Source organism: Choloepus didactylus, chromosome 10, assembly GCF_015220235.1.
Source record: "Choloepus didactylus isolate mChoDid1 chromosome 10, mChoDid1.pri, whole genome shotgun sequence".
NCBI classification, from domain to species: domain Eukaryota; kingdom Metazoa; phylum Chordata; class Mammalia; order Pilosa; family Megalonychidae; genus Choloepus; species Choloepus didactylus.
The window spans coordinates 27,267,397-27,294,293 of record NC_051316.1 but is presented as its reverse complement, the minus strand read 5'-3'; the positions used below and the strand labels follow the sequence as shown (position 1 = coordinate 27,294,293).

General features: G+C 37.2%; 1 protein-coding gene across 3 annotated transcripts in view; it reads right to left on the bottom strand.

Annotated features, from left to right (window-relative positions):
• Window positions 1-26,897, bottom strand: part of FANCC (FA complementation group C) — a 290,247-nt gene that overhangs the window by 206,728 nt on the left and 56,622 nt on the right. For all 3 annotated transcript variants that reach the window (XM_037797499.1, XM_037797501.1, XM_037797500.1), the window contains 2 exons: window positions 12,759-13,001; window positions 5,637-5,721 (listed from right to left, as the gene is read on the bottom strand). In XM_037797499.1, coding sequence (XP_037653427.1) covers window positions 5,637-5,721; window positions 12,759-12,923 — 250 coding nt within the window. In that variant the 5' untranslated portion in view covers window positions 12,924-13,001. The remainder of the gene's footprint in view (window positions 1-5,636; window positions 5,722-12,758; window positions 13,002-26,897) is intronic.

The following is a 26,897-nucleotide window of genomic DNA, read 5'->3' as shown; positions in this document are numbered from 1 at the left end:
TAAAATATATTTCTAGTCACAGATGCTTGGGAAACACCAACCCAGCTGTCCTAAAACTTAGGACAGGTAAAATGTGTCCCTGGAGGGCAAACAGGAAAATGTTTATGAAGCTTAAACCTAAAAGAATCCAAAAGATGGACGTTTTCTTCAGCTATTGAGTGATTCTGCACACTTAGTCCAACAAGTGTATTTTTTTTTAATTTTCTCTCAAAACAAAACAATACCCAGAGAAGCTTTCACTCAACCTTTAGGAGGTGCCTTTCTTTGCCTAGAGTCAATGTATTGAAATGCTCTGAAATGTATTGCTAATGAGCTTACAACTTAGCTTTGGTGATATACAGATAATGCAAGCTTTCATGTGTTATTCATGAGTACCACCAGCACTCTCTACAGGGGACAACATCTGTCAAGCTCCTCCTAGAAGCTCCGAGAACTGGGCTGGAGCATTCTGCAGATCTTGTTGAGTAAGAAAGGAAACTGCCTGGAATCTGCAGCTGGGCAGTCACTGATAGTGTTTTTTAGTGCAAATTTGGACTCAAAAAATGAGTGGAAGAGAAATGACATATATTTGTCATCTAATATTTTATTTGATACTTCCAACTAAAATTCCAAGTGGAATGTAAATGAATTCTTTAAACTTTAATTCTAAGTTTTAAGAGTGTTGAAGGCAGCATTTTTTCCTTGATGCAGTAAGTATTTATTGTTTTAAGAGCTAAGTTTTGATGCAATCTGACACACAGCAACAGGGAGAGAACACAATGAGAAAGAGACGTTATGGCTCAAATGTTTAACCATGAGGGCAGATCTAGAACCAAAACGCCAGGTGAAGGCAGCATTTTTATTCAGAAAACACCACTGATAAAAGTTTCTCTTTCCATTCCATTATTATCTTCCTCTTCCCTTTGTGGTATCCTTGTATTTCCAAATCCTTTCTCCTTCTTTATTATCCTTATTTCTGAGTCTGTTCTCAATTAACACTGTGGGGGACTTACCTCTTTTCTTGATGGAAACTGTTTACTTTTACTGTATTAAAAAAAGTAAATATGATCTTATAAAACTGTAAGAAAAGACCCTTTCCCAGAAGAAAGTGCCCCAACTAGTGAAACAACAGTGCTGACAGAGCCAAGATTTGTTTACTCATTAAACTTTGAACCTGTCAGTTGCCTCTACTCTGAAAATGAGCTCAGAATTGAAGGCATACCTCAAACAGGAAACTAAAATTTAATGGGCAGTTCAAAAGGTAACACAAAGCATTGAAACAGAAAGAGAAGAATTTGTTTCAGGTTGTCAGAGGGAGCCATTGTAATATAGATAAGGTGCTAAGGAAAGATCACAGACAGATACAAGCTTAGAGCCAAAAGGGCCACTGGGATAAATCAGTCCAACCTCTCATTCCTACAGATAAGGAATCTGAGGCCCGGTGAGTTCAGTGCCTTGCCTTGGAGAATTCCTTCTCATCTACTGTCCTCTAAGAGGGAGCCCGAGCACTTCTCTGTGAGGAGCCAACTTGGGCCCTCCCTCCCCTCAACAACCACTGCTTCGTGGTCAGAGCTCCCCAACAGGAATCAACACACTGGGTCCAGCTGATCTGCTTATGTCTCTTTTCTCCCTGACTGGAAACTCCCCGTGGCAGAAACTGTGAGTCATGTTTTCCTAGTATCTGGCATACAAAAAAATAAATAAAAAACTCAGTGAACATCTGTCGAGTTGACTATATACATTCAGGTGAAGGTGTTTAGTAGTAAAACCAGGGCTAGAACACACTATCTGACCTGGACTTCTGGGCCTTTTCAATGACAACTGCATGATCTGATGGCAACAGAACATTACGACAACGTGGGCTTTAGAGTCAGACCAGGGCAGAACCTTGGTTCTCTAACATACTAGTTTTGAATTCTGAGTAAAGTGACCTATTTACCATAAACCATAATTATCTATCCTGCAAGACTGCCATGAAAAATCCAATTAGCTACATTATGTATTCTGCATAGAACAGTGCCCTGCACAAAGTAAACAATTACTCTCTACTTCAATTATACAATACAAACTTGTTCATATTTTAGCATTTCTGAATTGGAAATGTGTCTTCCATCCACCATGTACACCTAAAATGGTAGGCTGGCCTTCTCTCCCCTCTGCCCTCCTTGCCTCCTTCCTTCCGTCCGTCCTCTCTCTCCCTCCCTCCATCCCTTCCTTTCCTGTCTGTCTCTCTCCCTCCCCTTCTCCCCCCCCCATTCTTTCTGAAAAATGCAATTATTTACTCCATGGAGCATCTAACAATTAGCTGTATCTTAGAATAGTTATTCAACAGTTTCTTTTCCTTTCTTATGTCATCAATATCATCAGTCTAGCTCAACATTTTTCAAATTTTGGTCATGACCCATCATTGGTTGTGAAATCAATTTTGGGTCATGAACATCATTTTTAAAATAGCATAATAAATATGGATAGCATATAATAAAAAGAAGCACTGCTTCATGAAATGTGTTTTAATTATCTGTCTGTATATGTCCATGTCTGTGTTTATCAGAGTATTTGTGTTCATCTGTGTGCAGGTGTGTATGTACGCACACAGATACATACACACATAACATTTATTTCTAGTCACAGCTGTTTAAGAAACACCAACCCAGCTGTCCTAAAACTTAGGATAGGTAAATGTGGCTCTGGAGGGCAAATACAGAGATGGCTCACTAGCTTTGCCATGTTAGATCAAGAACTTGAACACAGTGAGACGGTAGGTGAAGAATCAAGAGGAAGATCCAGGCATAAATGGAGAGGAAGAGGGACAGATGGGGGCAGGGGTGTTTGTAGGTGTAAGGGTATACCTACACAAATGTGCTCATGGGATCAAATGTGTATGCTGTCCCTACCCCACTAAGTTCATGTATTCTGTAATGGCTTACGACATGCTAGAAAAGTAAATTGTACAATTCTTTAAAACATCAAAGGAGAATATTCATTTTATTTTTCGTTTTGATGTCATTAATCTATGCAGTTAGTCTTTGATTTTAAAAAAAAAATCTGAAAAAATAAGTAGTGCATTATCTAATAATGTAGTGAATTCAAGGAAAAACACCTCAACTGTTCATCTTCAGATGTGCCTGCCATGCTAGGCCTTGGAAACAAAGAGAACAAAAACCACAGTCCTTGCTCTCAAGAGATAGTCAGTCTTCCAGGGCATCACACAAGCAAACCAACAATGGTAAGACAGTGTAATAAGTGTTATATCAGAGGGAGAGGCTGGAGGCCATCAGATGCTAAGAGAGATTCCTAACTCACTTCTGTAGGGCCATTTCAAAGAAGGTTTAAGAGGACAAGAAATAAGAACAGAGTTATAGGCAAAAGGAATTGCAGGTCACAGGCCCTAACAGCATGTGTCATCAGGCACTGCTAGTAATTTGACCTGGCCACAATACATGTGATGTATCTATGAAGGATTAAAAAAGAAATGTGGCTGGACAGGAAGGCAGTAGATCAGTGAAGTGACACTCTTACAGGACCCTAAAATCTCTCTCAACCTCGAGTAAAACCAAAATGTCACCACCAAATAATGGCAGAGCCTTGGGAGGATTCAGATTCTGAAGAATGATTTTTATAGTATGGGAAAAAGTAGGTGAGTTAATACGAAAATTAACACAGTATTATTAGTATAACCATTTTACACAGAATTTAAAATGAAGTGATAATATCCAAAAGTGGATATTCAAATCATTCTCTGAGTTTCTGCTCTCTTATAGGAGTCCTAATATCCTGTTGATCTGCATGTGTGTGTACATTTATCTATACACACATATACACATATATGTGGAAAACAATAAAGGATACCATCTTTGCAATGGAACAATGAATGCACTTGATACGCTGTGCCATAAAAAAATAGGAGGAAGATTTATAATTCAAACCTCTGTATTTGACTTCAATTAGAGATATGAATGAAGCTGATCTGGTTAGGACTATGGTAAATCAGAATAGGTAAAGGATGATGTCTGTATTTTAAAACTTCAACTTCTGCATGAAACCAAAGGAAGAGATTTTTTTTGACCAAAATTTAAATTTTATGTGGCATACTATTTAATTTAACCTGTCTGGTCAGTTTATTTAAACAATCTAATTGCATGGAACATGGAATAGGGAATGAGATCCTGTTATTCTGTACAGGTTATTGTAATACTCTGACACATTCCAGAGTACTTTGGGCAAAAAATAAAATATTTGCGAAGTCCCCTTGAGGGACTGTAGAAAAAATGTGGAACTACTAAACTTCCACACCTGGGGAATTCCTGATAGTCTCTCAAGCATTAGGGACTCCCAATTTAATAAGCCAAGTCCTCGATCTTGAGACTTGCCCTTAAAAAATTTCTGTAATGATGAAGCTAAGCCTACTTATAATTATGCCTAAGAGTCACCCCCAGAGAACCTCTTTTGTTGCTCAGATGTGGCCTCTCTCTCTAAGCCAAATTCTGCAAATAAACTCTCTACCCTCCTCCCTTCATGGGACATGACTCCCAGGGAGTGTAAGTCTCCCTGGCATTGAGGGACATGACTCCTAGGAATGAGTCTGGCCCTGGAATTGTGGGATTGACAATGCCTTCTTGACCAAAAAGGGGAAAAGAAATGAAACAAAATAAAGTTTCAGTGGCTAAAAGACTTCAAATAGAGTTGAGAGGTCGTTCTAGAGGTTACTCTTATGCAAGCTTCAGTCAGATACTGCAAATTGCCACAGTATGCCAAACCCCAACCAACAGTATTCCTGAAAACACTAAAGAATACCTTGGGTTCTATCTAAGACTCTTATTAAGTTACCTATTAAGTTTATTTTTTTTCAGAAACTTAAAGCCTCCAGGTGGCTTCTATGCCAGATAAGCCCTGAAACTCAGAAGTACTGGTCTCTCCAAGAATAACAACCAGTTTCATTCCTCTATCCCATAATGTCGACACCCCTTTTCAGCACAAAGAATTTAGAATGGTCATTGCCCAGATATCCCTGAAGACTGAGAGAATGATCAAATGAGAGGGAGGAGTTGCAACTAAGAAGTTAGGATTTAACAAATGATTATGACTACTGAATCATTATACAGATATTTAAGTTTCTAGTATATTAGAATAGCTAGAAGTAAATATCTAAAATTGTTGAACTTTAATCCAGTAGCCTTGATCTTTGATAATGACTGCATAACTATATAGCCTTCATCTTGCGACCATGTGATTGTAAATACCTTGTGACTGACACCCCCTCTAGCCAGCATATGGGTAGATGAGTAATAAAGACATGCATGAAAAATAATAATAATAAGTTGGAAATATGGAGAAAAAATACCCTATGCAAACTATGGATAATAGTTAATAGTGTTACTTTAACAATCTTTCATCAATTGTAATAAATGTAATTACTGTTAAAAAAACAGAATTACAAAAAAGTGCTATCATCAATTATAACAAATTTTCCTCAACAACGCAAGTGTTTGTGGTGGGGACATGTATGGGAATCCTGTATTTTATGCATGATTATTCTGTAAACCCACAACTTCCCCAATAAAAATTTTTTTATTAAAAAAAATAAAACTATTTTAATCCAAAGATTAAAATTATCCTTAGAGGTTTGTATTTTGAGAGGCTATGCTTTGGATTCTTACCATATGCTAAGATAAAAGGATTCCAGCAAGTCTTTGCCAACAGTTGACCAATTGTGGGGAATCTTTCAATGATTGTTCTAGAATCCTGTAAAAGAAAATTATATTTTGGTCAGTAAAAGGACACAATGAAACTGACACTATAGCTTGAGGGGGTTTGAATGCTTCTATTTAGCATGTATTTTAGACAAATAGGAAAAAGGGATTAGAAAATATCTTTAGGTTAGTAAGTCAAATAAAGTTTAACAAGCAGCCACTGTACTTCATCATTAACCAGATTAGCAAAACTAAGATGGCAGTGCATTTAGGTGGAATGAATTTTGTTACAAAATCAATTTTATTTTATTCATGCTTATCAGTCAAGAAAGGCCACTTTATTTTAAACTAATAAAGACTGCATATTAGCAAAGAAATATAGTTGATTAATCATTATATGATCCTATACACTTATCCTGATATTTCATTCTAAAATAGTAAGAGAGGTTCCGAACTCAGCTCCAGCTCCAGTTCCAGGAGAAGGTTTTTAAAAGGACAAAAATTCTGGAACTTGTAAAAAGAAACAGAAGAAGACAAAGCATAAAAATATCTATTTTTGTTTATTCCTAGTTTGATTGCTCAATGGCAAATGACATCATACCATCTACAACAACCTAAATAGAGAGGAACTGTGGGAAGATGGCAGAAAAGGAAGCTTCAGGAATCAGTTTCTCCATCAGGACTATTAAACAGGTAGGAACCATCTGAATCAACTTATTCAAAATTCTGGAGTCCAGTAGAACATGGTATAGCATCCAGGGAAGAACAGGAGGAAGAGGCTGGTAAACTATGTAAATAACAGTCAAGTGCTCTCTCCCTGCGACATTTACCATTGCCTACCCTCTACTCTCACAGCAGGCAGCAGTGGGGTCCAGCCTCTGGCACAACTTGCTGGTACCAGAAAGGGACATAAAAATCCACTTGCCCAAGATGGAGTGTGGGAATGTGCGGGTGGCATGCAGGCCAAGTGCTGTTCAGGGCTTTTGATTAGCTGCTTCAAATTGCTGGCAGCACAGCAGAGGGTGGCCACTGTTCCACCCTGCCCCAGACAACGGTGGCACAGGAACTTAAAGAGGGTACGGTTCCTCAGAGGTGCAGAGGACAGGCAGCGGTTGAGTCAAGAAAGCACAGCTTTGGGGAGCTGTGGAAGAACATACCCTCCAGGCAAAAGCAGCTTGAGACAAGAAAAGCAGTATAAGAAACAATTGAGGTGGGTGGCCTGGGCAAAGGCTTACCAGCTTTAAGTTCTGCAGCAGAACACCCAGGAGAGGGAATAGGTCTACTCCCTGGGAAGTAGAGGGGGCATTCAAACTCCTGTAAATAGGGAACGCCGAAGGTCACTAGCAACATAAGCTCAGGACAAGACACAGGCCCAGAAAAGACAGGGCAGACCCTGCATGTTGCATTCACCTTGGCCTGACCATCCTGGTTGGGAGGGCTGAACTCTGACAGAGAGCACCAGTCCATGCAAAGCCAATTTGCAAAGATGGTGAAAGGAGCTTTTTACTTAGGCGTGCTTGTTTTTGTTAACTCCTGACACTCAAGAAATCTCTGTCATAACATCAGTTGGTTACAAACTGAAGAAACAAACATTCTCAGGGAATAAATCCCAGGGTTGGCATTTTAAAATATTAAAGTATACACTGTGCAACAAAAGATTACAAAATAAAAAGAACAGAAAATTATGGTCCATCCACAGGAAAAGGATAAAAATCCAGAATATATCAGCAAAGAAGACCAGACTGTGAACATACTGGACAAAGACTAAAAAAATGATCAATATGCTCAAGGAGATGAGGGAAAATACAGAGAAAGAACTAAAGAATATCAGGAAAACAATGAATAAGCACTATGAGAATCTCAATAAAGAGATTGAAATTTTAAAAAGAAACAACTGAACTCCAACTTTATTGGAGTTAAAGACCACAATAACTGAAATGAAAAATTCCCAGAAGGGTTGCAGCAGCAGTATCGGAGCTGACAGTGGAAAGAATCAGTGAACTCAAAGACTAAGACAACTGAAATGATCCAAGCTGAGAAGCAGAAAGAAAAAAAGAATTATAAAAAGAAAAAATAGGGGTTAAGGCTTAAAATGTACAGAGTTCTTGTTTAGAACAATGGAAATGTTTTGGTAATGGATGGTGGTGATGGTAGCACAAATTGTAAATGCAATTAACAGCACTGCAATATATATCTGAATATAGTTAAAAGGGGAAATGTTAGATTATATACATGGTAATAGAAAAAAATTTTTTAAAAAGCCATGAATTGCACGTACACAACACAGGGAACCCTAAGTTAAACCACAGACTATAGTTTAATAGTACAATTATAAAATATGCTTTCATCAGTTGTAACAACTGTACCACACCAACACTGGGCGGGTAATAATAAAGTGCTATATGGAAATCCTCTATTTATGCATGAATCTTCTTTAATAGAAAGCTCAACTTCTCTAATAGAAAAATGAAAAAAAAATAATGGCTTAAGTAAGATTCTGAGACACCACCAAGCATACCAATAAATGCATAATATTCTTCTCCAAAAGGAGAAGGGGCAGAAGGAATAGTCAAAGAAAAACAACGACAGAAACTTCAAAAAACTAGCAAAAGAGTATGAATATGCACATCCAAGAAGTCCAGAGAACACCAAACATGTAAACTGGAAGAAAAATACTCCTCTCACATACTGATCAAACTGTCAATGCAAAAGACAAAAAGAGTTATGAAAGCTGCAAGAGAAAAACAACATGCTATGTACAAGGGCGTCCCAATGAGATTAATTGCTAATTTCTCAGCAGAAACCATCAGGAAGCAAAAAGGTTTCAGTTAAAGTGCTAAAAGAAAACAACTGCCAACCAAGAATTTTATATCTGGCAAAACTTTCTTTCAAAAATGAGGGAGAGATTAAGACATTCTTAGATAAACGAAAGCTGGGTAGTTCATTACTACTTGACAACTTGCCTTATAAGGAATGGTAAAAGGAGTTCTTCAGACTGAAAGGAAAGGACACTAGTCAATGGTTCAAAGAAGTATAAAGAAATACTTCCAGTATAGGTAATTATTATAATATAAATGCCAGCATGACTGTATTGTATTTTTTGTATGTAACTCCCTTCTTCTTACAGGTGATAAAATGCAAATGCATAAAAAGTAATGATGAATCTATGGTTTTGGACATACAATGTACAAAGATATAATTTGTAACGAGCACAAAAGAAGATGGGAGGGACAGAGGGTATAGGAACAGTGTATGTGTAAGCTACTGAAGTTAAGTTGGTATCAAATCAAACAGTATTGTTATATAATTGGGATGTTAAATTTAAACTTCATGGTAACCACAAGGAATACACATGAAAAATATATCTAGAAAAAGGACTCAGTATGATACACTACAAAAAAAAATGATTTTAAATGTAAATAGACTAAACTCTCCAGTCAAAAGGCAGAGATTGGCAGAATGGATAAAAAAGCATGACCCACTGTATAGATTAGAATGAAACCGCAACACATCCTAAAGAAATTTGGGTGGAGAATAAAAATATATATTCATGGCCTCCCTGAAGAGCTGGGGGAGAATGCAGAGGTGTTGGACTTCCTCACCTGGATTGTTGCTGATGTTCTCACAAACACTGGGGACTGATGGCTTGATGTGCTGAGCCCTCTGTCTTGGGGCTGGCCGCTGCGAAGCTTGTTGCTGCAAGGAGAGGCTAAACCTGCTTACAATTGTGCTTAAGTCTCCCCGAGTGTCTGTTTGTTGCTCAGATGAGGCCCTGTCTCTCTAAGTCACCTTTGTGGGTGATCTCACTGCCCTCCCCCCCTACATGGGACCTGACTCCCAGGGGTGTAAATCTCCCTGGCAATGCAGGATATGACTCCCAGGGTTGAATCTGGACCCAGCATCATGGGATTGAGAACATCTTCTTGACCAAAAGGGAGATACAAAATGAAATGAAATAAAGCTTCAGTGGCTGAGAGATTTCAAATGGAGTCGAGAGGTCATTCTGGTGGACATTCTTATGCACTATATAGACAACACTTTTTAGGTTTTAATATATTGGAATAGCTAGAAGTAAATACCTGAAACTACCAAACTCCAACCCAGTATCCTTGACTCTTGAAGACGATTGTATAACAATGTAGTTTACAGGGGGTGACAGTGTGATTTTGAAAACCTTGTGGATCGCACTCCCTTTACCCAGTGTATGGATGGATGAGTAGAAAAATGGGGACAAAACCCAAATGAAAAATAGGGTGCGATGGGGTGAGGGGGTGATTTGGGTGTTTTTTTTATTTTTATTTTTCATTCTTATTCTGATTCTTTCTGGTGTAAGGAAAATGTTCAAAAATAGATTGGGGTGATGAATGCCCAACTATCAGACAGTACTGTGAACAGTTGAGTGTACACCATGGATGATAGTATGGTATGTGAATATATCTCAATAAAACAGAATTTAAAAAAAAAAAGCACGACCCAACTATATGCTGCAAGAGAGTCACCTTAAATTCGAAGACATAAAGTAGGCTGAAAGTGAAAGAATGCAAAAAATATTTACCATTCAAGTAGTAACCAAAAGAAAGCTGGAGTATCTACACTAATATCAGAAAAAATACACGTTAAGTCAAAAACTGTTACGAGGGAGAAAAGCAGTCATTATATCCTAGTAAAGGGGTCAATTCAACAAGAAAATTTAACAGTTAAAAATATTTACGCAGCTAACAGCAGAGGCCCAAAATATATGAAGCAAATACTGACCGATTTAGAGAGAGAAGTAGACGGTTCTACTTTAATAGTAGGTGACTCTGAAACACCACTTTCAATAATGGATAGAACACGTAGACAGAAGATCAGTAAGGAATGTATTATCTGAACGATACTCTAAACCCACTGGATCTAACAGACATATATAGAACACCTCACCCAACAATAACAGAATACACATTCTTCTCAAGTGCACATGAATCATTCTCCAAGACAGACCATATTTTAGGTCACAAAGAAGTCTCAATAAATTCAAAATTATTTAAATCATACAATGTATATTCTCCGATCATAATGGAATGAAACTAGAAATGGAAAATTCACAAATACATGGAAATCAAACAACATACTCAAACAACCAATGGTTTAAAGAGGAAATGACAAAGGAAACTAGGAAATACACTGAGGTGAAGAAAAATGGAAATACAACATACCAAAACTTATGGGAGGCAGCAAAAGCAGTGCCCAAGACAGAACTTTATAGTTCTGAATACTCCCATTAAACAAGAACAAAGCTTTGGAGTAAGGAAAATGTTCAAAAATTGATTCTGGCGATGAAAGCACAACTATATGATGGTACTATGAATAACTGATTATACACTGGGAATGATTGTAGGGTATATGAATATATCTCAATAAAAATGTATTTAAAAAAAAAAAAAGACTTCAAATCAGAGACCAAACCTCAAAACTGGAAGAACTAGAAGAAGAAGAGCAAACTAAACCCAAAGTGAGCAGAAAGAAGGAAGTAACAAAAATTAGGGTGAAGATAAATGAAATAGAAAAAAAAATAGAATCAACAAAACCAAAAGTTGATTCTCTGAAAAGAATAAAATCAACCAACCTTTAGCTATACTGACCAAAAAGAGACAGAGAATATGAGAGAATATGAGAGAAAATGAATATAAATAATGAAAATCAGACATGAAAAGGGGGACATTACTACCGACCCTGTTGAAACAAAAAGGACTGTAAGAGAAAACTATGAAAAACTACCACTAAATTAGATATTCTAAATGAAATGGACAAATTCTTAGAAACACACAAACTACCTACATTAACTTGAGAAAAAATAGATGATCTCAACAAACCAATTACTAGTAAAGAGAATTGAATCAGTAATCATAAACCTCCCAAACACAGAAAAGCCCAGGACCAGATGGCTTCACAGGGGAATTTTACCAAACATTCCAAGAAGAATTAACACCAATGGTGCTCAAACTCTTTCCAAAAAATTGAAGAGGAGGGGATACTCCCTATTTCATTCCACAAGGCCATCATCACCCTCATATCAAAGCCAGATAAAGATACCACAAGCACAGAAAATTACAAACCAATATCTCTTATGCATATAGATGCAAAAATCCTCAACAAAATACTAGCAAACCAAATCCAACAGTGCATTGAAAGAATTACATACCATGATGAAGTAGGATTTATCCTGGGTATAAAAGGATGGTTCAACATAAGAAAATCAATTAATGTGATACACCACATTAACAGAATGAAGGGAAAAAACCACATAGTCATCTTAATTGATCCAGAAGAGGCCTTTGACAAAATCCAGCACCACTTCTTGATAAAAACACTTAGAAAACTAGTAATAGAAGGAACTCCCCTCAACATGATAAAGTGCATATATTGAAAGCCTGCAGCTCACATCATACTTAATGGTGAAAGACTGAAAGCCTTCCCTCTAAGATCAGGAATGGAAGAAGGCGGCCCACTCTCATCACTGTTATTCAGCTTTGTACTAGAAGTTCTGGTCAGAGCAATTATGTAAGAAAAACAAAGGATAAGAAATCTTAGGTCAAAACAAAAATAAATCAAATTTTGAAAACAATAGGGAAGATGCTGAAAATCTTAATATGTATTAGAGTACTTAAAATATTTATAAGAAGAGATCTTAATAGGTATCTGTTATCAGAGCCCACTTTAGAACAGAGTTGAGGAAAGGGTAAGCATGTCAGCAAACTCTTCAATATTTAAAGGATGCAAAGGCATTTAAAAGAATCCATTTATTACCTGACAACAAGCATCAACGACTTGTTTACTTAAAAAACAACCTGATTGGTCAGGAAGTCTCATGTGACAATATAATTCACTAATCAAGAAGACAAGACTGATGTCATAATAAATTAGAAACTCAGGACACCAGTTCTTGTTTGCATTACCTATCGCTATGCCCTCAATTTTTCTTTCTAATCCAGCAACACAGTAGGTCAATACCACAGTCACTGACCATTGATAAAGTCTTAGCTTGGTGAAACCTGGGTGAAGAGTTCCTAATGTCGCAAAATAATTGCATCACTTTGATCCACTACTTACCATCTCTTTCAATGTTTCATACATCTGCCTCAAGAACTCCTGGAACTTAGGTAGGTGAAGACAGGTATCTTGCTGAGATTCCAAAGTGGAAGCCTGGTCCCATCCAGAAAGCTTCTGCATCCAAAACTGATAATTTGAAGAAAGGTCTCTTGAATCTTGAGCCATCTCAGAAAAATGGAAAAGGTGATGTAACTTCACAGCAGCCTGCTGAGCCCTGAAGGAAGCAGCATGCACACAGCAAATCTGTAAAAAAGGGAAATCATGAAGCATATTTAAAAAGGATCTTTCATTGGGAACTTCATGATCCACTGAAGAGTAGAAGGGCGATTACAAGGGACTAGAACAGCATGCCATCTACACTGGAGTCATTACACTGAATTATTTTAAAATGTGTCATCCAGCTGTAGCTCTGTTTACCAACTGAATTTTTATCATGAGTAATATCATTAGACTAAAAGTCATCATACTTTCACAGGCACATGCTAATTATGTACAAAAAGCACAGCTGATAATACTTTATATCTTCTTTTTATGATTGAGCTATTTTTAAATGTTCTAAATATGAAGTTCATCTGTGTATTTTAATGTAACGGGAAATCAGAAACATCCATGGGTGTTTAATAATAGTCTGCGCCTAAGAAATGTGTTTGAAGTTCTTATGTTTTTAGAAGTTAAAAAAAAAAAAAAACCTCTATGTATTACTGTCTAATGAATTTTCTTCCTCGTTTCTCTTCATTTCTTAGAAAAAAACAAACTAATCTCTTCCACATGCATTGATTTCAATGACCAGCTTAATTTAAAGACTGTTTTATATGCTTTCTAAATTTATTCACAAGAAATCATATTTTAAGAATATGATATTACTAAGTGAAAAAAACTAAAACTCATAAACCTGACTTACTATATCTGAAGTACATGTTAAGAAAATAATGGAGTTACACAGTGAGTCCATCCATCAGGCAGAGCCAGGTAACTAAACTCCAAGTGCCTCACTACCTGCCCCCAGGAAGGAAACTGAAGGCTAGTGCAGGTTTTTGCCCTCTTAAACTTCCCTGGGGCAAGCTATCTAATTTCAAAAGACTACTCTGCAAGTGACAGAGTGAAGTCCTCAGGGACAATAATTAAGAAGACAAAATGCTACCAATTAAATGCCAAACATATCAGCAAAGGAGGTTCTCATTAAGAAAACAAGAAGAAATTTAAACAGATTATACAATTTGGCTGTAGTGCAAACAAATCTGGACTGGGAAGATAAACATACTTAAATAATTTACAGTTTTGATAAGGACCATGTTAAAATGAAAAAAAAAGTTTAATAGAAGGAATATGTGAAAATTGTCGAAACGGCATATCATAAATCATCAAAAATCTAGATGTTGTCCCTAATTACTCCCTCTCTCTCATCCTTCCCCTCGCCCAAGCCATTACCATTACCAATACCTGTCAATCCTACCTCCAAAATAAATCTGTCATGTGATCTGGTTTCATCCACTTCTGTCCATCTCCCCTCCTCCATTGCAATCCCATCCCACTCCATTTCTTCCTCAGAGTGGTACCCTGGTCTACCAGATTCCACCTGTACCTCTCTAATTCATTTTCCATGCAGTAGACAAAGACAACTTTCTCAAATTCTCTCCTGCTTAACACTTTCCTTTAGTGGCTTCCTTGGAAAGAAACTCAAATTCTTTATAGAAAAAATGCCAGCTTCTTACTGAGCCTCTACGGCCCTGTACAAACATGGCTCCAGCACACACACACTTTGTTCCCCTTCTCCCCACTCACAACAGTCCAGTCCCAGCCTCTCATCTGTTCCGTGAACACACCAAACCCTTCCTGGCTTCCAGACTTTTCCATCAAGAACTTTATAGATCTTAGTACACTGGTAATTACCCTGGGCATTTATTTGGGCACTTAGTTATTGCTTCCTCCCTGGAATGTAAATTCCCTGCCTTCCTAGAACTTAGCACAAGTCTGGCAACAATAGATAATGACTGAAGGAATGAAGAATTCACTGGTACTGTACTTCTCAAAGTAAAGGGTCTAGGATAAATGACATAAAATGCTTTTTCAGGTAAATCAATTTAAGGTTTAAAAGGTAACCCAATTGCTGCAAAGGAGAGGCTAGGCCTCCCTATATTTGTGCCTAAGAGTCTCCTCCTGAATGCCTCTTTGTTGCTCAGATGTGGCCCTCTCTCTCTAGCTAAGCCAACTTGAAAGGTGAAATCACTGCCCTCCCCGCTACGTGGGATCAGACACCCAGGGGAGTGAATCTCCCTGGCAACGTGGAATATGACTCCCGGGGAGGAATGTAGACCCGGCACCGTGGGATGGAGAACATCTTCTTGACCAAAAGGGGGATGTGAAAGGAAATGAAATAAGCTTCAGTGGCAGAGAGATTCCAAAACGAGCCGAGAGGTCACTCTGGTGGGCACTCTTATGCACACTTTAGACAACCCTTTTTAGGTTCTAAAGAATTGGGGTAGCTGGTGGTGGATACCTGAAACTATCAAACTACAACCCAGAACCCATGAATCTTGAAGACAGTTGTATAAAAATGTAGCTGATGAGGGGTGACAATGGGATTGGGAAAGCCATAAGGACCACACTCCACTTTGTCTAGTTTATGGATGGATGAGTAGAAAAATAGGGGAAGGAAACAAACAGACAAAGGTACCCAGTGTTCTTTTTTACTTCAATTGCTCTTTTTCACTCTAATTATTATTCTTGTTATTTTTGTGTGTGTGCTAATGAAGGTGTCAGGGATTGATTTAGGTGATGAATGTACAACTATGTAATGGTACTGTAAACAATCGAAAGTACGATTTGTTTTGTATGACTGCGTGGTATGTGAATATATCTCAATAAAATGATGATAAAAAAAAAAAGAAAAGAAAAGAAAAAAAAGAAAAAAAAAAAAGGTAACCCAAGATTATAAGAACATGGAACAAAGATGTCTGTGAGTAAAGCTGAAAGAGGTGGGATAGGGGAATGTATGATACCAGAGGTAAAGACAGATGATGAAGACTAGGACTGTATAACGTGGCAAAAACTGGAGTGGCCAATAACTGTTGCTAAATGTACAAATATAAAAATGTTCTCACATGTGGGAGAACAAATGAATGTCAACCATGCAGAGTGTTGAAAAAGGGATGGTATTTGGGAAAAAACATAATCAAAGCAAACTGGAGTCTATGGTCAACAGTAACATTCGAATATGCTTCCATTAAATGTAACAAAGGCAATATATCAAAGTTAAACATGTATGAGGGGGATATAAGGGAGGGATATGGGATTCTTGGTAGTGGTGTTGTTTTCTGTCCTTACTATTATATTGTATTGTATGACATTTTTATTTTTTTTATTTTTATTATTCACCAAAAAACTTTTTCATAATAATCAATGTTAAAGTGCTGACTGTAGTGATAAATGTACAACTATGTGATCATGCCATGAACAACTGATTGTACACTGTGGATGGTTGTATGTTATGTGACTATATCTCTATAAGATTGTAGGAAAAATTATAAATAGAGGTAAAAGTGCTGGAGGGAGAAAAAAAAAAAAGGTAACCCAAGAAAAGAAAATTTAAAAGTCATCTTCCCTTCATGTGAAATTTAATTAATACCCCATTTTTATAACTTATGCATACATATATTTACTCTGTTCATGGCAGTATAATTCATGCTTCATGCATATTAACTCAATCCTCACAGCAACCCTGAAAAATGGGTACTATTATCATCCCCAGTTCACAGAAAAGAAATCTGAGGTACAAAGATTACATGATTGCCCAAGGTCAGGAAGTAAATGCTAGTAAACAGCAGAGCTAATATTGTGGGATTTGAACCCAAAGAGTCTGGCTCTAAAGCCTGTGACCTTAAAGAAATAAAGTGAAGAAACAAGCTGATTAATTTCTTATGTATTTTATATGCCACTAGATGCAGATCAGTTTAGATATTTGGCAACAGCAAATTGGAGAACTTTTTGATAAAAAGAATCAGGAAGCATTATTTTTATTATAACAAAACTGCAAACAACCTTTTGTTTAGCAATGGAAATGCTTCTGATTGTTTCAAATGTTCGGAGCTTTAGGGAACATGCAGTACAATGATCCTTGATTCTCTATTGGACAGCGTACCTCCAGGGGGTATGTGCAAACAGGTGCTATTTTAGTTGTGACGGGAGCATGGGGGTGCTGCCAGCATTTAGTGCCCAGGAGCCAAAGATGCTGAACATACTACAATGCATGGATCAGCAGCTTACGATGAAGAATGGTCTTGCCCCATGTTACAAGTTGAAATGTATCCTCCAAAAAGACATGTTGAAGTTTTAATCCCCCAATCCTGTGAATATGACCTTATTGGAAATAGAGACTTTGAAGATATTATTAGTTAAAATGAGGCCAAGCTGGATGGATTAGTGTGGGTACTAATCCAGTAAGACTGGTACCCTTATAAGAAGGGGAGAACAGGACACAGACAGACAGACAGACAGACATAGGGGAGAACACTATATGGTGACCAAAGCTGGAATGCCAGCAAGCCATGCCAGAAGCCAGGAGAGAAGCATGAAACAGAGTCTTCCCCACAGACTTCAGAGGATGCACCGCCTTGCTGATACCCCAATTCAGACTTCCAGAATATATTAACAGATACATTTTCTACTTAGTCCATAATTTGCAGAATATAACAAAAAAGAGAAGTGAATTGACATTATCCAGAGCTCCTGGAATTGAAGCTAGTTCCATTAACCGAACATTACTTTAGATTAACTCCCTTTTTGGAGGAAGAGAGAGTTAAATTATATTAGTTGGAAGTGCTTTGAAAATCCTGCGTATAGAAAGCAGTTGGGTTTAAAGAAATTAAAAAAAAAAAAAAAAAAAGGGCAGTTGGTTTAAATGTCTTGAATAGCCAATGGGTGACAGGTAGTGGCTATCTGTGGGTTTTGCCTGCCTAGCACCCCTTTCCTGTTCTTTTGATATATGCTCCCCACTTGTACTTTGAAGGACTCTCCTTCTTCCTTTCCAAGTGGTCTTTATGGGACTACGAATCAAGGTGTTACCATTAGAAGGGGGGGAGTTATGTAAGTCGAACAGATCAAACTAATAGCTAGGAAATATGCTATATAAATAAAATGAAGTTTTATGCTTATTTGACACTGCAAAAACAGCAGACTTCACCAAATAGGGAGAGTAGCTTATGATGGTCTCACTTCAAACACAGACTATGTGGGACAATGGAATTTTATGTTGGGTTTTTTTCTTTTTCTTTTTTTTGGTAACTGTTCAATGACTATGTTTAAATACAAAAAGGGGGAGAAAACAGCACAATGAATTCCTATGTACCCACTAACCAGTTCAAACAATTATCAAATTTTTCCATTTGTAAAGCAAATCAGAGACATATCATTTGATCCAATACTTTTTTTTTTAAACAAGGACTTTAAAAAGAAACAACTTCAATACCTCTTTCACAAGCAATAAAACTAACAACATCTACTAGCAAGTCTATGTTCAAATTTCTCAAAAATTTCTCTTTACAGTTTAGTTTTTTCATATCAGGATCTAAACAAGAGCCACACATTACACATGCTGAATACTGATCTTTCTCTTGTCTCCTTTAATCTGTAACAATCCTCCCTCTTTTATTTTTTTTTTTACTTTTTCACTTCATTTATCCACTGGCTTATTTTCAATATGATGAAATGAAAAACACGGCCAACCTAGAATTCTACACACTGAAATACTCTTCAAGAATAAAGTGAGATAAAGCCTTTCTGACAAACTAAAACCAAGAGAATTTGCCACCAGTAAATCTGTTCTAAAAGATGTTTTTCAGGCAATGGGAAATGATGCCATATAGAAATCTGGAGATGTGGGAAGAAATGAAATGAAAAAGAACAAAAATGGTAGACATGTAGGAAAATCTAAATTAACATTTATGACATAAAACAAGAATAACAATATCTTTGGGATTTTAAATATAATAGGGAGAAATTAAATTGCATAAAACCAATAACATATAAGCCAGGAGAAGTAGAGTTAAAGGGTTCTAGGGTCCCTGCATTATAAAGGAAAAGGAGGATGAAAGTATATGTTATTCAAGAATGTATATTATAATTTCTAGGATATCCTTTAATAGAATATTAAAAGGCAGTACACAATTTCCAAGCTAACAGAGAAGAAAAATTCATAATATTAAAAAAAAAACCCTTAACCCCTCCCCCACAAAAGGCAAGATTAAGAGGGGAAAATGATTACAGAATAAGCAAGATAAAGAGAAAACACATAGTAAGATGGCAAATTTAAAGTAAAATATATCAGTAATTACACTGTATGTATTGGATTAAATTTTCCAAGTTAAAAAAAAAAAAGTTCATCAGATTTTAATTTAAAAAAAAAAAAACAAAAAACCAAATGCTGTTACAAAAGATACATCTAAAACTTAAGAATACAGGGATACAGAAAAGTCTGAAAGACGAACAGGAAAAAAAAATACCATGCAAATCTAACCAAAGTAATCAAATAAACAGTATCAAATCAAGCAGACTTTGTTGTAACAAATTTACCACACTAATGCAAGATGTTAATAATAAGGTGGTATATGGGAACCCTGTATTTTATGCATGATTGTTCTGTAAACCCATAAAATGTCTCTAATAAATTAAAAAAAAAAAAGTAAATGGAGGGGAAAAAGAAACAAACCCTGGGGCAAAAAAAGCATTACTAAAGGCAGAGAGGGTTACTTCGTAATGATAAAAGGTTCAACTCACCAGGAAGATGTAACAATTCTAAATTTGTATGTATTTAATAATATGGAAATGTAAAACAGCTCAAAATATAACAAAAAAATGACATAACCATAGAGATATAGTCAAGTTCCAATGATAGTGGGAAATTGTTAACACATCTCAGTAACTGCTAGAATAATCACACAAAGATCCACAAATTACCATCTTGCTCTCAAAGAAACTCTAAATTTATGTGCTTATATATAACAGCATTATTCATAACAGATTTAAATTGAAAACAATCCACATGCCAATTAAAAGTAGAGTAAATAAATAGGTATATTCTTACAATGGAATACTATGCAGCAAGGAAAATGTAAGAACTACAACTACAGGCAACAATAGAGATAAATATATAACTGTAATTCTGCAAAAAAGAAACCAAACCCCTAAGAATATATGAGACATGATTCCATTTAAATAAAGTTTCAAAAACAGGTAAAACTAATAGTGATTACCACAAAAGTAAGGAAAACTGTTCCCTTTAGGGGAAAGGAAGTAGTACGATTGGGAAGGTGCATGTGAATGGCTCCCAGGATGCTGGCAATATTCTATTTTCTTGGCCTGGATGATAATAATATATATATATCCATGTTTTAATAATTTATTAAAACATAAATCATATTCGTGTGCTTTTCTATAGTGCTTTCTACAATTAAAAAAAAAAAGTAAAAAACTTCTAGATATACATTTACCATATAGACAGCATCCCAAAGGTAAGGAAAAAAAAAAAAAGGTAAGTATTATAGTTCATAAATGACAAGCAAGACATAAAGCACTTGATAAATATAATCAAAAGTTTTAAATGGTTGAAATAGTCTGAAAATATTTTCTGTTTTTCAGTTGAGTTCTCTGAAAATATGAAGCCACCAGAATTGGGCAGAGATACAGTCCCAGGTGCTTACTTCCTCTTCTTCCTTCCCACTCCCAAATAATGGTTCCATTTTCCCAGTCCTGGCTCTGAAGAGAAGAAAATCCACAGCACTCCCCATCCCCCTTGCCTGAGCTATGGTTGCCACTGCTTTGCCTTAAGAGGGGCTACTGTCACAGGGAGGGAGGGACACTTACTACTCAGGGAGGAAACCCGGTGGGAGTGAGGCAGTCCCACCCACAAGTAGACATAATGAGGCAGCTCCCACACAGCTCTAAAACAACACATGCCTTGTAAAATGGAGATGATTCTGCATTCACAGTAATGTCAACTTTTTTTCACAAATGCACCATTTTTTTTTTTAACCCCAGTTAACCTGCAAACCTGTGAGACAACTGAGAGTTAATTATACATCTTTTGCTCAATGCAAGAACCCTTTGTCTTACCCCAAATGTAAACTCTTGACTTTCTTAGGATTCTGGTTAGTGCGTATGCCCTCCTATGGCTGTCTATGCCCAAATTCATTTCGTTATGAGCACCTACAGAAATATAATTTTGCCTCATATTTAAGATAATAAAAGAAAGGTGAGTATTCAACATACGCCCTTAAAACTCAGAATTTTAATCAGTATCTTGTACAGACTGTGTATACTAACATAGCAAAAGCAAATGACATGGAAAGTTAGAAGGAAATCGCCATTTTCTACTTTTTGAAAATTTCTCTTAACACATTTACCCAGTCCCTGAGGAATCAAAACAAAACTATGATTTCACCTTCTCCACATACGTAGACTAAAAACAGCAGGAGCCGAGTCCATTCAGTGTGTGTTTCCAGGAGAAAATAAAATGACCTTCAGAAGTTCCTATGTAGAGGATAATAAAGGAAAGTCCTGGGAGCAGGGAGACCTAGGTACTGAACAGAAACAAGCCACCAGAGAAGGATCCCTCGTGCTTGTTCAACTCTGTGTCCTGCCTTGTCAGAGGGGATCTTTCACAAGTAGGAGGTGGAAGAGAGAGGAACAAAGTGACAAAGGAAACCAGCTATCAAACATCAAAAACACAGAAAAGAGACTGTCAGCTTAGGATGGCTGCATTTGCCCTCCTCTCATTAATAAAATGCTAGAGAATTATTTTGTTGCTTGCTAAGTACTATTTTCTGAACCATAGTTCAAAGATACACCTTTGTCCACAAGGGTTCATGGTTCGTGTCACCAAGATAACATGGCTGAAATCCAAAAGTACAGGAGAGAAAGCGGTAATACTTCAGGGATAAAAGGTTCCTCCTTTGGGTTATTTTGTCCCTTAAGAGAAGGATACATTTATAAACTTCATGGAATATCCTTGTTCTTAGAAAATGTACATGAAAGTATTAAGTATTCAAGGAGCATGATATAAACAACCTATTCTCAAATGTTTAGATAGGCAGACAGATAGACAGACAAAAAGAATGATATGGGCAAATGTGCCAAAATGTTAAAAGTTGTTGTATCTGGGTGCCTGGGTGGGAGGAATGTTGGAGTTCTCTTTATGGGTTTTGTATTATTTTTGCAAATGTCTGTATGCTTGAAAGTATTTCAAAATAAAGTTAAAAAAAAAAAAACCTTCATGGAAAATGTGCTTCACAAGGAATATGGAGTTCACAAAGCACAATTCATTAGAGCGGAAGAAGGAAATAAAGCACCAAATACTTGAGCAGTGTCTGAAAAAAAAAAAAAATAAAGAAAGAAATAATTGAGTTATAGGCTGGGGCAAAGTATCCTAGCTAATTAAGAAAAAAAAAAAAAAAGGCCATTTCTACTAATTTAGAAATTAAGAAGGATAAAAGCCTGGCAGGGGCCAGACCCAGACTAACTGTTCTCAAAGCATCTTTCAGAAAGTACAGTGGGTTCCCAGAACTAAAGTTCCATGTTAACACCTGAGCATCGAAGCAACCCCAACTTCAGAGGAGACCCACATCCCGGCAAGGCTGTGCAGGATGTCCACTGTCCACTGTGCCTTGGCTGGGAAGGCGACAAGTACGGCAGGAGCCAGCAATTCCAGTCTTTCATTTAACATTCTCTGACATTGTTTCCCTCTTCTAATTTACTAATGTACAGGATAGAAAAACTCCACTCTGTAATTTAACCTGGGATTTTCTGCTACTCCATTAGCATCACTGTTGAAGAACAATTTCGTATCTCAAATCATTGCCACATCTAGGAGCATCTTAGGGATGGACCTTAGTCTAGATTTCCTGAAAAGTCTAAAATAATGCCTATTCAGCTGATATCGCAAGGAATCTGGTACCTTTGAAGTCCTGTCAAAGGCTACAAGTGTCAGAGAGGTAAAGAAAAATATTTTAAAAATCATAGTTTTAGTCATTATTGTTTTCTTTCATGGCAAACTGGAGGTAATCTATAAAGCCACATATGCAATTAAGAGTAACCAGGGTACATTTTAAATAGTGTGAGAAATTCTAAAATAGTGTAAGTTAATCATGACTCTAAAGTAATTACCAAGGTCCTACCATCTGTATCTTTAAGCCACTGCAGTGATAGTCATTAAATACCTAGGATGACAATGGTGACAACAATGGCAATGACTACGCAGGCATTTAGATTGTGTGTGTGTCCTTAAATAACTTAGTAAAATGAAATCTTGTACAAAAATTCAACATACAAACAGCCCAAGCAGTGGCTTCAACCAAAGCAGAAGCAGGACCTGGGGCACACCCTGCTCCTCTGCCCATGGCCTCCCCTCCATGGCAGCTTCCCCCCAGGACACTGCTGCCCATACTGCTGGCTGCCCCCAAACAGCCCTAACCCCTCTGCCTCCTTGTTAACAGAATCCATTTTGCCCAAGAATCTGTGGTCAGGGGTCTTGGAAGAGGCTCTGATCTTCCCCAGCGCCAGGCAGTGAACAAGATTTACATAGACCAGTGGATGGCAAACATTTTCATCTGAGGATCCTTTACACTCTTAAACATTATTGAGGAACCCAAAGAGCTTTTGTTCATGTGGTTATGTTTCAATACTTGCCACATTAGAAATTAAAACTGAGAAAAATTTTAAACACAAGAATACATGAGCACACTGTCCATTAGCTCTCAGGATGATAACATCACACATATGTAATCTCTTGACAATGCCCCTGTACACTCATAAGAGAATGAGAGTAGAAAAGGCAAATAATGTCTTAGCATTATTATGAAAATAGTTTTGACCTAGTGAACCTCCTGAAAGGGCCTCAGGGACACCCAGGGCCCCCCACCCCCACCCCCGGACCACACTGTGAGAGTGGCTGATGTAGACCAGTCATGATATTTCCATTCACCCTCCTACCAATTGTAGGAACAGGCATGTTATCCAGCTCTGGACAATGAGATCCAAACCTCTCCTGGAGGGTTTCTGAGACAGTTTTCCTCAATCGTAAACAAATTCACTTTTTCTACATAAAACACCATAGTCCTCATGCAACACCTAGAACAGAAGCAGTCACCTTGGGACCAGGAGGAAGGACATCGGAGACTGGCCAACAAATGGCGGAGCAAAGAGATGGACGTGGGGCCTCGCCAGCACAGCTGAGGCAATGAATAACCAACCTTGGAATGGCTTGCTTGCTTCACGGCTCTCTTCCCCTCTCTCTTTCCCCCCCTCCTCCTTCCCTCTCCACTCCCTCCCTCCCAACTTTTTTTTTTTTGAGATAATGAATTTTCCCTTTTTCTAAAAGCTACTTTTTGTTAGGTTTTCTTGAAGTCAAATACATTCTAACTGGCATGCCTCCTCAGAACCTCATTTGCTGAGCTCATTTTGGAAATCACTGATGTGCACAGAACCCGTCACAAATTAAGAGTTCAATAAATACTTGTTGAAAAATGTATAACTAAATCAATGAATAAACACACCAACCAAGGCTGTTATAGAGGAGAGATGAAGATAAAATTTTTTGTGTCTCCCAAACTGACAACTTAAAACAAGGCTCATTACAAACTACACAATATCAAAAACACCTCTATATGGTAACTATCAGGGGGACGAAGAGAGTATGAAATTGCTTTCCTTTGGGCTGTACCGTCTCCAAGTCAAGGGATAAGAGATAAATCTACATGTGCCAAATACAGATCATAACCTACTCAAAGGGGCAATCAGATAAAGGACACTATTCTTTTTCCATTTCTCCTAAGCATAAGTCAACTGAAGTCCCTTCCCTCATGAAATAAGTACCAAACAAAGATTAAAGGACAGAATGCTACAAAATGCATTGTTAATGAAAGAAGAAAGAGACAAATCAAATACCCAGCCTCCAATCAGCGTCATCAACTAGGGACACAATGGCCTTGTTGAAAAATATTTAGAACCATCAGAAATATAACCAAATACAACTATGTTTAAGCTTGACAACATTCTTCCTCTTCCTTGCTAAAATCCTGATACCAAAGTTTTTAATTTACTGAAAGGTAGTGTTTATTTGCTTCATTATTTTAAATAAGATTGGTCAATATAAGCCTATATTTGTAACTCTCTTCTGAAAGTTACAATAAATTGTTCTTGTTCTCATGAAGTGCTTAGGAAAGAAACAAGTGATTTTTCCTCCCCTAAAAACAATGAGGTTTTAAGAAGGCTCCACTAGGAGGAGCTGGTTTTTTCTCTGTTGAGTCAGCAGCAGTTTGCTTCAGAGATAGTCTAATCAAAACCACAGACCTGAAGTTTACAGAAAATTTCAAACAAACCTCAAACATAAACAATATCTGGGTCGAAGGAATTGGAGGAGGCAACTTCAATCCAGGTGCAGAGTATCTACACACTCTTCAGAGGATTTAGCAAACAATTAAGGGAATTTAATCCAGCAGATACCTCTGTGTGTGAGCTCAATTCTCCCATCCATGTCCCCATCAGGATGGGGAGAAGAGTGTCTCTCTGGGCCTGGCTTGAAAGTAGACGCAGCCCTTCACCACAGTGATTGCCTCTGGAGCAACTAAGAAAGAAATCCTTGCCCTTGTTCTCTCTCAGAGCACCAAAGAGCTATCTACCCAGACTTGAAAATATGCCTTACGTTGGACATTCTGTTAGAAATAGCAATTACTTCACTTCCTTGCATTCTTGTCCTCACTTCACTTATGTGACAGTAAGACTATTGGCTTTTGGTTAAACCAGTTAGAAAAGTAAGCTGAGGAACACATTAGATATTAAAATATCAGAAATCTTCTTCCTGCCTTTGTCACTGGTAACTAAGCTCCAAATTATTTCTACCTCTTTCTACCACTGGTTCCACTAGTAATTTATACTAAAAAAGCAAAAACAAACAAAAAAGCCCACATATTTATTGGGAGTCTACTTTATGACAGGAACTCTGATGAACATTGTAAATAAAAAGATTATTACCAGTGCTATCTGCTCTCAAGCAACATGTAGCTAATGAGGAAATCTATGAATACATCCAGGAAAGAAGGAAACATAGTGCTATAGGGAACGTCAAGAAAAGACAGCCAACCCAGCATGGAGGGGTCAGAAACTTCCAGACAGAAACTATGCCTAAACTAACTAAGATTACGAAGTACAAGCAAGCATGAGCCAAGCAAAAACATCAAAATCAAATACAGGATGCTTATTGATCCTGCATAGGAATGCTTAAGCTACTGTTTGATCCATTTTTCTCAAACTTGAAGGAAAATTCCCAGTTTCGTCTAAAATTTTTATTCTGTTACTTAAATATTAGCAGTCATAAAACCAGTAAACCCCTATGTTTGTAACTCTTATACAACCATACACAAAAAAATGCACAAATTAAAAACCAAAATATCTACAAAATGAAAACTGAAATTGACAAAATTAGTTTAATGTTATCAATGATGGAATGTGACTGACACTGACTTTGGACAAACCTTGTGGACATGGTACTGACCACCATGGCAGATTCTATTTTTCGGTTGGTAGGAACCAGCATATGCTGAAGATGGCCCAATTCACCTACCATTTTTCTGTTTGAACTACTGTGAAACAGCAAGCTCTCACTTAGCTCAAGCACAGTACTCACATTTTCAATTGTTCACTTTTCAATAGCTCCCTATATTTAAAGTAGTACTACTTGGCACCAATACAAATATAACTGCAGTCACTGAAATCTTGAGACATTATTTGGTTAGAATGGGGGCATTTGGGTGCCTGGAAGCATACTTGAGTTTTTTAAATTACCATCAAAATGAAAAATAGAAAGTAAAAATCTGTGTCAAGAACCATAGTATCCTAATAAATCCCACCTGCTTAATCCCACTCATCTTTTTTGGGCCTGCAAGTCTCTGAAGAAGGAATTTAAATAGCTGTATGTTATGGGTCACTGAACTCACACAGAAAAGCATTCTTGCGGTTAGCTTTTAGTACTATATAAAAGCAAATAACTAACTTTATTTCCTTTAAACCCACAGCCCATGTGACTTCCAGTTAAGATGGCACAGTAAATTCACTCTTTGATGGATTCCCTCTACGCCAACACACAGCAATGAG